The sequence below is a fragment of the Eschrichtius robustus genome, chromosome 8 (assembly GCF_028021215.1).
Source record: "Eschrichtius robustus isolate mEscRob2 chromosome 8, mEscRob2.pri, whole genome shotgun sequence".
In the NCBI taxonomy this organism is placed as follows: domain Eukaryota; kingdom Metazoa; phylum Chordata; class Mammalia; order Artiodactyla; family Eschrichtiidae; genus Eschrichtius; species Eschrichtius robustus.
In genome coordinates, this window is record NC_090831.1 from 85,404,939 (window position 1) to 85,418,396 (window position 13,458).

General features: G+C 38.4%; 1 protein-coding gene across 3 annotated transcripts in view; it reads left to right on the top strand.

The window, feature by feature from the left end:
* Positions 1 to 13,458, top strand: part of AVL9 (AVL9 cell migration associated) — an 86,052-nt gene that overhangs the window by 8,170 nt on the left and 64,424 nt on the right. For all 3 annotated transcript variants that reach the window (XR_011074700.1, XR_011074701.1, XM_068549265.1), the window contains exons 2-4: positions 5,941 to 6,061; positions 7,780 to 7,865; positions 10,508 to 10,579. Coding sequence is in view for 1 of the 3 variants with exons in the window: in XM_068549265.1 (XP_068405366.1) it covers positions 5,941 to 6,061; positions 7,780 to 7,865; positions 10,508 to 10,579 (279 nt within the window). In the remaining 2 variants the exon portion in view is untranslated. The remainder of the gene's footprint in view (positions 1 to 5,940; positions 6,062 to 7,779; positions 7,866 to 10,507; positions 10,580 to 13,458) is intronic.

The following is a 13,458-nucleotide window of genomic DNA, read 5'->3' on the forward strand; positions in this document are numbered from 1 at the left end:
TGGGGATTTTATGGAGGTTTCATTACATAAGCATAATGTATTAAATCATTAGCCATTGGTGATTGAACTCAATCTGTAGCCCCTCTCCCCTCCCTGGAGGTTTAGGGGTGGCGCTGAAAGTTCCTAGCTTCAAATCAAGGCGTGATGGTTCTGGTGACCAGGCCCCATCCTGGAGCCATTTAGCCCATGCCCACCAAGAGTCCCCTCATTAGCATAAACCCAGGTATGGTTGAAAGCATCTTGTTATGAATAACAAAGTTTGCTCCTATCACTTAGGAAATTCCAAGGGTTTTAGGAGCTTTGGGTCAGGACCAGGGACAAAGACCAAATAAAAATCTTTTTTTTTTTTATTACATCACATTTAACTGTACTGAATAGCTTATAATAATTTAAAAAAACTTAAAATGTTCAACAATAAAGGGTTGATTAAATAATGAAACAACACCATATAGCCATTGAAATTGTTGTATGTGTGTAGACACAGAAAGGAGTTTGTGTGAACTATTGTAAATTTGATTAGCAAGTTTAGCAGTCTCCAAATGCAAGGATTTGTTTGTAGCAAATAAACTAGCAGAAGAATTCTAGAAAGTTGCCAACACAGTATAGGCAGTGTACAATTTATGAAAAAGTTGTGTCACAAAAAAGTTAGCTGTTTGAAATTCTGAATACGTTTTCCTGAAGAATCAATGTTACAAGTATTCTGGATGCAAGTCAGTCTAAAGCCGCCTTATTTTACCCAACAGAATTCTTCAAACATATGTAGTATCTACACTTAACTTATATTTATAACAATTTTATGAGTTGATTGCATTTTAAGTTCAAACTAGGGTCACTCAAAACAGATCTTCCTTTAATAGAATCAGGATCATATATTGAACATAACATAGCATCAGATATTAGACTCTGGCCTTTGGTAATTTGATAACTAAATCTTCAGAAAAGGAAATGGATCTCTCCATGTCCCTTTGCCTCCAAAAGGATAGGATGGAAATACTTCCTTCTGAAGTTAGGAACTGCTTGTGGTTATCATTTGCTTTTTTAAAAATTATTATTCTAAAAGCAGTCATTTAGGGACTTCCCTGGCGGTCCAGTGGTTAAGATTTCGCAGGGGGTGCGGGTTAGCTCCATCCCTGGTTCGAGCTAAGATCCCACGTGCCTCGCGGCCAAAAGACCAAAACATAAAACAGAAGCAATATTGTAACAAATTCAATAAAGACTTTAAAAATTGTCCACGTCAAAAAAAAAAATTTTTTTTTTAAGCAATCACTTAGGGACTTCCCTGGTGGCACAGTGGTTAAGAATCCGCCTGCCAATGCAGGGGACACAGGTTCGATTCCTGGTCTGGGAAAATTCCACATGCTGCGGAGCAGCTAAGCCACCACAACTACTGAAGCCTGCGCACAGCAAGGAAGAGTAGCCTCCGCTCACCACAGCTAGAGAAAGCCCGCGCACAGCAACGAAGACCCAGCACAGCCAAAAGTTAATTAATTAATTAATTAATTAATTTTTAAAAAGCAGTCATTTAAAAATAAATACCAATTTACTTAAAAGTAAATGATAATATCTTCAACTTATTGTCAAATGGTTTAGAAAGTATTTGTATACATGTGCAACACAAATAAAGCACATATGGCCAAAAAATTAGCAGTTTGTGAATATAGATGAAAGTTACAAGATTTTTGAACTCTTTCAAATTTTCTGTAAGTTTGAAATTTAAAAAAAAAAAATGGAAAAAAATTAACAGGAATATTCCTTTAGCTCCAATCCCCAACTCTTTTCACCTCTCCAGAGATAAAACCTCTATTAAAGGTTTTTTCAAGTATGTTTTTTAATCCATTTACAAAGATGTATAATTGTTTGCATAAATGGAAGCACAGTATAAGTAGGATTATACTATATTTACTGATATCCTGCTTGCTTTTTAAATTTAACAGTGCGTATTAATTTTCTATTGCTTCTGTTACCACAAACAACACACTTAAAACAACACAAATTTATTAGCGTTCTGGAAGTCAGAAATCTGAAATGGGTTTCACTAGGCTAAAATCAAGGTGTTGGCAGCTCTGCATTTCTTCAGGATGCTCTAAGGGAGAATCAGTTTTCTTGCCTTTTCCAGCTTCTAGAGGTTGCCTGCATTCGTTAGCTCATGGCCCCTTTCTCCATCTTCAAAGCATCTTGAAGCATAGCATCTTCAAATATCTCTGACTCTGTTTCTTCTGCCTCTCTCTTCTAAGGACCCTTGTGATTACATTGGGACCGCCTGGATAATCCCCATCTGGAGATAATCTTATGTGCAATGTCCCTTTTGCATTGTAAGGTAACATTGACAGATTCTAGGGGTTAGGAGATGGACATGTCTGGAGGGCTCTTATTTTACCTACTATACAGTGTACCATACCTATCTTGCTTTATCAATATATTATAAATCTATGATTCTTTTTTACAGCTGGATAGAACTGATGTAAAATTTATTTGACCAATCTTCTGACGAATATTTAGGTTTCCGATTTTTACGCTTCAGTAAGTCATGTTTCTGTGAATATTTTTGTACATATCTGTGTGAATATCTGTGTATTCGTGGGATAAATTCCTAAAACTGAAATTGCTGAGTCAATGTATTGTTGATTTGATAATACTGCCAAATAGTCATCCAAACTGCTGCACCAATTTACAGTCCCACAGCCAAGCCCTATACTCTTGTCAACACAAAATATGAATAATCTTTTTCATGTTTTTCAGTATATGAGTAAAAACTTTATTATTTCAAATTGCATTTCCATGTTTAAATAAGAGGTTGAGGAACTTCCCTGGTGGTCCAGTGGGTAAGACTCCGTGCTCCCAATGCAGGGGGCCTGGGTTTGAGCCCTGATTGGAGAACTAGATCCCACACGCATGCCGCAACTAAGAGTTCACATGCTGCAGCTAAGAAGTCTGCATGCTCCAACGAAGATCCCACCTGCTGCAACTAAGACCTGGCGCAGCCAAAATAAATAAATAAAATAAATAAATAAACATTAAATAAGAGTTTGAGCGTTGGCATACTACTTTCTTTTGGAATTTTCTAGATTAAACTTGTCAAATGAATACAAACAAAAAAACACACAACGTGAGAGTTGTGAGTTAAGTTTTTTTGGGGGCAAAATGAGAACTATAGCCCAGGAGACAGCCTCTCAGAAACCTCTGAGGAACTGCTCTGAAGAGGTAGCACGAGAGGTTAGTATATGTGTGATTTTTTTTTTAAATGGAGATTTTTATTTATTTATTTATTTATTTATTTATTTATTTATGGCTATGCTGGGTCTTCGTTGTGGTGTGTGGGCTGTTTGTTGCGGCGTGTGGGCTCAGTAGTTGCGGCACTCGGGCTTAGTTGCCCCTCGACATGTGGGATCTTAGTTCCCCGACCAGGGATCGAACCTGCATCCCCTGCATTGGGAGGCAGATTTTTCTTTTTTTTTTTTTAAGGAAATATCCTAAATCTATTATTATTTTATTTATTTATTTTACTTTTGGCTGCGTTGGGTCCTCGTTGCTGCCCGCGAGTTTTCGCCAGTTGCGGTGAGTGGGCTTCTCATTGCGGTGGCCTCTCTCCCTGCAGAGTACCGGCTCTAGGCGCACAGGCCTCAGCAGTTGTGGCACACGGGCTCCAGAGCGCAGGCTCAGTAGTTGTGATGCACGGGCTTAGTTGCTCCATGGCATGTGGGATCTTCGCGGACCAGGGCTTGAACCCGTGTCCCCTGCATTGGCAGGCGGATTCTTAACCACTGCGCCACCAGGGAAGTCCCTGAAGGCAGATTCTTAACCGCTGGACCACCATGGAAGTCCCAGTATACGTGTGAGTTGGTGAAGGGGGATGTGTGCAATCAAGCACACATTTTGGCAGAGGGTTGCTGCTAGTCACGAGGAGCAGATGTCTCCGTTAATGATTCTAGTGCTTTTCTAGATATGAGAAGATGCAAGAAATTGGGCTCAAATCTTCTGAAAAGATCTAACTATCTGAAGGCCTGTTGTGCCAGTTTTTCCCAGAGCACAGAGTGCCTCATTCCTGATCTCCGCCCTGAACTCCTTTCAGGGTGTGTTGAAGGTCAGTGACTGCAGTGGCTAGTGACCTAATCCTTGTAGAGGCAGATTGCAAGTGATAATTTTTAGTTGGCAAACTTTTTGGATCCTGAAGAGCAACATACTTCATGATGCATTTGTGAGAATTTGAGTCCATGATGTTTATATTTATTTAAAAGCATGTTTATTCCATACTAAATGCTTTTAAAATAAATACTATACATAAAAATTAGTGGTTTTCCAAAAGAAATTATTTTGTAATAATTACCAAGACTTCTTATGTGTTATATATTGGACTTTAGTATTTACATAAAATACAATAATTTATTTTCTTGTTTCTTTTTTTTTCCTTGTTAAAGCAAGAATTCTGAGTTGGGAATTTTTTTTAGCTCTGTAACTACCAGCTTCATAGCATCAGCTTTGAATTTATGTCTTTCCCTCTATGGCACACCATGCCTTCCCTTACACTTTTAAGATTTGCCAATATAAAACTGCTGTGATAGAGAAGATACAGAGAAATGTGAAATGTAGCTTGAGATTATTTATGCCCAGCCTTCAGTTAATTGATGTTAAGTAACTGATCCTTTCAAATTGAAATGTTTATTGCTTCTGGAGGTGGGCACAGGGAAATTTAAACATTTTCAATATAGAACTAGATCACCTGTTAAAAATAGTCATTATTAAAGCGCTTTTATAATCGGCTCTCATGTGACTGGTGGCACCTTGATTACCTTGAGATGTGGGGAAATGAGCCCTCACGTCTTTCCACATTAAAGATGGAATCTAGAAGTGATTCTTATCCCTATGTTGTTCCAACTTCAGTGTATTTATTACTAATGCAATGCAAATTCCTGCTTAAATATACTTTGAAAGAAAATTAAACATAAGACACTTAGAACTTACGTCAGTATGATAACCCAAGTCCTCAGCATTTAATTCTGCCTTCCTCTCCAAAAGTCTCATTGAAATAACAACAAAAAAAACCCATAAGCAAAGGGAAAATGTTAGTAAACCTAGGGAATGCCAGAAACTGGGGGCTTATACTAAAAACTTTGTTATTTCTACAAGACAAACAGTATTAGAGAGACTTCATTGATCAGTTCTCAGTCTTGGGGGAAAAAAATAACCTGAAGTGGTGGTTAATGCCCATTCACCTCCCTAACAACCCATCGAACCATGAACTCAAAGCTTCAAGTATTGGGAGCAAGGGAGCCAATTGATGGGAAGCAAATCTAGAACTTGGCTCAACTTCTTAGGCTCCTTTGTTGGATCTCTCCTACTCAGTTCAGGAGGATATTGGTTTTTCTCAGGGCTCCATGTCTTCTGTTACTGTCTATTTGATAACAGCTCCCAAATGTACATCTCCAATCCAGTCACCACCACCACTACCCCCTACCCTCGTGCACATCAAAGTTAAACTCCTTTAAATAAAAAAGGGGGAAAAGGCTTACAAATTTTTTCTTTTTCCTCATTTTTTCTTTTTTTTAGGGTTTTTTTCCTTAAACTTTACGTATCTATTTATTTATTTATGGCTGCATTGGGGCTTCATTGCTGCTCACGCACTTTCTCTAGTTGCGGCGAGCAGGGGCTACTCTTCGTTGCGGTGCACGGGCTTCTCATTGCGGTGGCTCCTCTTGTTGCGGAGCACGGGCTCTAGGCGCGCGGGCTTCAGTAGTTGTGGCTCACGGGCTTAGTTGCTCCGTGGCTTTCCTCCCTTTTTCTTTTTCCTCTTCTACACCATAGGTTTGCTGAAAATGGCATCAAGAAATATGGCTTATCCTTAGTTCTGTCATTGAGAATTTGAAAGCATTTTTGTCTGCCAGGATATAATGCTATGCTCCCTTTGATCATCAACCTGTTGGCTAACATTCCTTACTATTTTAGGTTGAATTCTCTTACCCGCCCCTGATTCCAGGAGATGGACATGACAGTCACACTCTACCTGAAGAATGGAAGTATTTGCCCTTCCTTGCCTTACCAGATGGCGCACACAACTACCAAGAAGGTATGTAAACAGACAGTGGAGCAATCAGTAGGTGGCTTTTTTAAAAATTTGCCACGAGTCTGAGTACTTTGGTAATGAAAGACCTTTGGCCTATTGTGACTATTCATAAAATATTTAAATGCTTCTTTGGAGATGACTAGTTAGTCATATACTAGAGGATCCACAGAGAAGTGCCAGGCTTATATTGGTAATGGTTGGTGAACACTGGCCACTCCTTTGCCAAGAGCTCTGGCCAAAATAAGTGATTAGCCATATTAGGACATCTGCTACTGGTAGCACTTTCTGCATTTAAACTTCAGACTCCTCTCAGAGACGAACTAAGGAGCTTTACCTGCACCAGCTGCAGATTGATTGGAGCTCTAGCTTCGTCCTCCAGTGCCCACCTGAAAACAGCTGGGATTGCTTTTCCACCTCTGGAGCACTGCCATCACAGTGCTCTGCTTAAAAGTTTGCTTGCATGCGTGGGGAGCATGTTAACACCCTCAAAGAAAGCAGTGCCGTGAAGTTAGTACTGAGTCTCCTATCACTGTATAGATGAGTGCTTTGAATGGGTTAATGAAGAAATATACTATACTTGATCATGGTATTAGAGGCTCTACCAAGACACAAGATTAAACTTGGCTTGACTACTTGCTTTTCCTAATATTTACTAATTTTTGTATGAAATGAAGCAAATATTACTCTGCAGTTTAACATAAAATTAATTTTTAAAATTTATTTATTTATTTATTTTTGGCTGCATTGGGTCCTCGTTGCTGCGTGCAGGCTTTCTCTAGTTGCAGAGAGAGGGGGCTACTCTTCGTTTCGGTGCGCGGGCTTCTCATTGCTGTGGCTTCTCTTGTTGCAGAGCACGGGCTCTAGGTGTGCGGGCTTCAGTAGTTGTGGCTCACGGGCTCTAGAGCGCAGGCTCAGTAGTCGTAGCGCACGGCCTTAGTTTCTCCACAGCATGTGGGATTTTCCCAGACAAGGACTCGAACTCGTGTCCCCTGCATTGGCAGGCGGATTCTTAACCACTGCGCCACCAGGGAAGTCCCTAACATAAAATTTAAATGCTGTACTTTTAACCTCACAAATCTTTTTTTTTTTAACCTTTTTATCATGAAAGCTTTTAAACATACAGAAAAGTTGGAAGAATAGTAAATATTCCACAAACTTTCTTTATATATGTGTACGGTTTTGCCTATACTATTTGAAAGTCAGTTGCAAACATCATGACACTTTAAATACTTCAGCCTGCATCTTGTAAAAATAAGATCATTCTCCGGGATGACTTTCGATTCTTTTACCACAGCTAAGAGATTTAACAGTAATTCCATAATACCATCTCATATCTAATCTATGTTCAAATTTCCCCAGTTGTCCCAAGAATTTCTTGGATCTATTCAAAATTTATGTGTTGCCTTTGGTTTGTATGATTCTTTACTTTCTTTTTATGTGGAATAATCCTGTATAATAAAGTATTTTCTGAGAAAAGTGATTGTAGTCTCAATTCGACCTGTTATGATTCAGCCTCTTGGGCTTTTTGTGATGAGTGTACACTGGAAGGCAGTGAGAGGAATTCTAAGAAACCAGTGGTTGTGATGCTAGAAATAAGTCTGACATGGGTTCCTTGTTACTTCATCGTTTTTGTTTAAGTGACTGCATTATAATAACGTCAGAGTTCATTATTAATACGGGTAGTCCACTTTGGTATTTACCTTTTTCTGTATATCTCTTAGATACTGTGTTTTTTCACTTGCCACCCAGAAATGGAAATGGAGCCACTGTATATGGTATCTCTTGCTATCGACAAATTGAAGCCAAGGTACAGTTAAAATGAATAACACTAAAAAACGCTAAAAAATTGTTTAATTGTTGGCCACTTAAGATGTAGAATTTGGGGAAATGCATAGTCTTTATGTTTCATGTGGTACCTGTGATATTGTTTTAAATTTTTATAAACTATGTAGCTGTTTTCTCTATAGTACCAGTTTATTCACATGAATGTTTTTCTAGGTTGACATTGGTGACTAATTATATTTGTATTGTATAATATTTTGTACATTGTTTTTAGATAGTGATACCAAAATTATCCATTTGTCTTCAAAATACTGTATGTCAATTTCATGGTGTCCTTGAGTTTTCTATTTCTAGTGTTTGGTATGTAACTTTAAAAAATGGAATGGTAATGAGTGTTGTATTTTTTTTTTTTTAAGGAACATTCTAGAAGTAATGGAAAGTACTTATAGTAGCTGCAAACTACTTACAAGTTATCTTAATTATATATAACTAAGATTTTGATCATTCTTAAACTTACCTTCCCGCTTAATGCCTAACTTACTATAATATCTCTAATTAATAAATTTAAATAAACCAAGATGGGTAGTTTCCCCTTTCCTGGTTTGCTTCTGAGCAGCACCGTTCTTTTTGTGGTGGCGATACCCTTTCTGAGTAAAGATCTCTTTCCTCTTATGAAATCATTAATACTCTGGAGTAGTGAGCGCTTTTCAACCTCGGCTTCACGTTGGAATCACCTGGTGAGCTTTAGATACTTGGGATGACTAGGGCCCAACCCCAGAGATTCTGATTTAACGTTCCGGGCAGCAGGAGTATTAAAAGTTCCCCAGGTGATTCTAATATGTAGGCAAGACTATAAACCATGTAGGCAAGACTATGAACCACTGCTCTGAAACAATGATTTTTAACCAGAACTACATGGAGACTCTTTTCTTTTTTTTTTTTTTTGGCCAGGAGACTTTTTTTTTTTTTGGCCACAGCATGCGGGATCTTAGTTCCCTGACCAGGGATCGAACCTGTGCCTCCTGCAGTGGAAGCACGGAGTCCCAACCACTGGACCGCCAGGGAAGCCCCAGAGACTTTTTTTTTTTAATTTAAGTATACTTGCCGGGCCTTTCCTTCTACAGACTGAAGTAGACTCTCTGGTAGTAGATCCTAGGCAATTACAAAGTTGTAAAAGCTTCCTCAGGTGGGTAATTAACTTAGTAAGTCTTTAAAAATTTTCTTTCAACTTTTAAAATGAACGTTTCAAACACGCAGATAAATTAAAAGAATTGCACAATAAACACCTGTATACCCACCATCTACATTCAACAGTTGTTAATGTTCTACCACATTTGCTCTGTGTGTGTGTGTGTTTCCCTGAAGCATTTAAAAGTAAACTGCACGAATAAATCCCAGCATACGCAAAGTAGTTAACTACCGTGAAATAACGCTCCATGCACAGGGCCTGGAACATAGGACACACCCAGTAAATGTTTGTGGTTCAAATGAATAACTGAGTTTAAAGATAAACCTGTGAATAATTACGCATTTGATTTCTTCATGTACCTTACATCTTATTAGATGAGATGAATTGAGCTGCTGCCCTTTCTTGGAAATCTGTTCCTTTCACTATCTCTTATCCCCTGTAGATTTTATAACCACTAGTAAAATTATTCCTCCGATGCTGTTGTCATTAACAACAGTTCTCATGCTCTACGTAGACAGCCTTTAAGTGGCATTTCATACTGCCTGTCTCCCTCACCTCCTGAGTCTGACCCACTCCAGAGTATACTGGGGTTGCCCATTTCTCCAGGTGGTTCTCACCTCATCTGATAACCAGACAGATAAACCAGACATCAGAGAGCCCTAGAGCCTAGGAGAAAGCCTTTCCTTTCCTTTTGAACACAGCTGAGACCCGATGGATGAATCCAATCAAGGTAAAGAGGTAGAAACAGATTGAGGAAAGGCTCTATTCTTGATGTAATCTAATGACAAATCATCAGTCCTCAGGCAGTTGAAGACACTGAGACCCCATGGTCCTCAGGACAGATGCAAGGAGACGTCAGGCAGTACAGTAGAGGGGGAAGAGTCGTTCTTACTGCCCTCACAGCCTTACCTGAGGTTGATCAAGTCCTGTTTCCTACTAGCAGAGAACTGCAGATATCTCATGTAGTCATCTTCAGAATCACCAAGGCTTGAGTTACGGCTCAGGGCTGGGCTACAATACAATACAGGTGTGCCAGGATAGACTCCAGTAATGTAGAATAACCAGCTTAACAAAACTGCTGACAATTCTTCCATCTCTGGAGAAACAAGCTGTTAAACTGTCCCCTTCTCACCAGAAACATTAGTCTCTGAAAGGGGTGTCCATTTTAAAACCAGAACCAGGGATGACTGATTTGCATTATGGATGTGGCAATTTACACATAAAGTAATCTCCACCAGACTGTAAATTCCTTGAGAGTAGAGATTGTCTCTCACTGTTAATATTCCCATTGCCTGCCAGATTCTGGCAGGGTGCTCTGGCTGACACTTATTCATTCAGTAAATATCTTCTGAGATTCTCAATAAGTACTTTTAATTAAGTGCAAGATACTTTTTCTGATTGCTGTTTTATATTGAAAAATAATTATTTTAAAATATTTCCATGAAATATTTTTAATAATGACTATTTGTTTATAACAGGCATTGAAAGTACGGCAAGCAGATATCACCAGAGAGACCGTTCAGAAAAGTGTCTGTGTTCTAAGCAAGCTGGTAAGAGAGCAAATAACCTGTTAATGTTAAACACTCATGGCAGCTTTTTATTTGATGATAAAGCATTATTAGAATGAGAGATTTATGAAAACAGTGATACATTAAAATTAGTCAGAGGCTTATTGTTGATGCTCTTGCATCTCCTCTTTGCCTTTCAGCAGGTTCACTCTCATTTCCCCTCTGCCCAAAACTAGTTAAGAGGGAGGAAATTAATAGATCAGTTTTGGGGAAGGAGGTTGATATGTGAGCAAAATGAGGCATCTGATATATTTAATTTATCCAGCTTTGTTTTGTTCTTGAGACTGTGGATAAGTAATATTTTACTAATATTCAAAGTATCATAATTACTCAGATTTTATTGATGATACAAAAGTGCGTGGCTCTTTGCAGTGAAAAATTGTATCCCTAGCTTGCTCTTTAAAAACTAAAAATGGGGCTTCCCTGGTGGCGCAGTGGTTGAGAATCTCCTTGCCAATGCAGGGGACACGGGTTCGAGCCCTGGTCTGGGAAGATCCCACATGCCACGGAGCAACTAGGCCCGTGAGCCACAACTACTGAGCCTGTGCGTCTGGAGCTTGTGCTCCACAACAAGAGAGGCCGCGACAGCGAGAGGCCTGCGCACTGTGATGAGGAGTGGCCCCCAGTCACCGCAACTAGAGAAAGCCCACGCACAGAAACGAAGACCCAACACAGCCAAAAATAAATAAATAAATAAAAATAATAAAATTATAAAGTACCAGCCCTAGCACAGTAGTTGGAACATTTAAAAAAAAAAAAAAAAAAAACTAAAAATGTTTGAGGAAAGGAAATGACATAATGAATTGTACTATAACAACACTTTAAAATTGTTTCTTCTCTGTACAGGTTGATCAGATGCAAGTTTATAATCATTTTAACTTTTTAGTTTTCAAAAGAAAATACATAGCATTTCTTATTTTTCATAGCTGTCTCTATTAAATCATTTGTGATGTCCCATTTGTATTATTAATGGGGTAATAACACCTTTACCAGTAACACCAGATACCTAGTTCTACATGTAAAATATAGTCCCCCCAATTCTGTTTGTGGGAAAAAATACCTAGATAGCTATCATATTAATTATCGTAGATCTATATGATTACTGAGTACAGATGTTTCTGCAGTTAACCTAATGCAAAACTGAGAATATTTCATTAGCCTAATCACCAACAAAACTATGGTTTTATTTAATTATTTCTTCTCCAATTGTTGCAATTTCTTATATTCACAGACAATTTAAATGTAGCTTGCTTAGTACTAAGCTTTAAAAAAAAAAAACAAAACCTGAGTGAGAATAATTTAGTACTATGGACCTTACTAATAAGATTTTGAGGATCAGGATATTTGTTCCAAGATAGTAATTTTTTTTTTTCTGTTTTTTGGCTGTGTTGGGTCTTCGTTGCTGTGCGCGGGCTTTCTCTAGTTTGCAGCGAGCAGGGGCTGCTCTTCCGTGCGGTGCACGGGCTTCTCACTGCAGTGGCTTCTCTTTTTGTGGAGCACACGCTCTAGGCACGCGGGCTCAGTAGTTGTGGGTTGTGGGCTCTAGAGCGCAGGCTCAGTAGTTGTGTGCGTGGGCTTAGTTGCTCTGCGGCATATGGGATCTTCCCAGACCAGGGCTTGAACCCATGTCCCCTGCATGGCGGGCGGATTCTTAACCACTGCACCACCAGGGAAGTCCCAAGTAATTTTAAATATAGGGCAAGAATAGTCTCCTGGAAAAGGAATGGTTATAAAACACTTCAATATCAGAAAATTGGTAAATTGCTAATCTGATTCCTGTACACAGTTTCTAGAAGGGTAGCCTGAAAAAATATACATCAGTGAATTACTGTTTTTTAATACTGGACCAGATGACCAAAGTATAGGAGTGCTGGATATTGAATAAACACAACATGTTGAAAGGCTTCCTGAATAATTCTTCAAAGAACAGTAATAATAATAATAAGTGCCATTTATCAAGTGCCTATATGTCAAGTGTTCTATACCAGGCACTTTTTAGATATAGTTGTCATTTTAATCCTCATAAGAAGAGAGATCTAAGTATTTATTGTTCTCATTTCACAAATAAAGATATATCTCAGAGAAAAAATGTCTAACTCTCATGAACATGTAACTGCTATATGATAAAATTGGGGTGAAAATCCAGTTTTATCAGACAGATAAAACAGGCAGGGGGGATGGTGAGAGCCAGCTCACACAAAAATGTTTGGTGGTTCATATTGCATTTTAGTCTATATATAAAAATATATTTAGTTAGAAATAATGATATATTAACCAGGATATTGGGGGAGAAAACTATTCCAGTATTACTTGTTTTAACTAATTAGAGTATATATTCAGCATTAGTCTCTGCATCCTAAAAAGGACACAGAAACCAGAAAACATCTAGAACAGAACATAAAAGGATGGAAATGGTAGGAAGAAGGTTTTAAATAGAGAAATAAGAATTAAGGAGTAACTTTTTTCAGATACAGAAAAGAATACTATATAGGATATTATAAAGGACACAGACTAGTTGTTTTAAGCCTCTATAGAGGGCAAAAAAAGGGGAAATGAAATTAAATTTAATCATGAATGTTCAACTGAATATAAGAATTAGTGCTATAAGGATGATTAAACGTTACTACAAGCTAGCAGAACAGTGTGCAGGATTACGATATGTTTTAAATTTTATGATAATGATGGCTAGCATTTAAGTGCTTTCTATATGCCAGATACTCTAGAAAGTGCTTTTACCTGTGTTAATATGAGAAAGCCCCATAAGATGTACTGTCTTTTCATATACCCATGTTCACATCAGCCAGCAGACGTGGAGAGGTTAAGCGCCCAGAGTTACGCGGCTGAGTGACTGGAGCAAGACT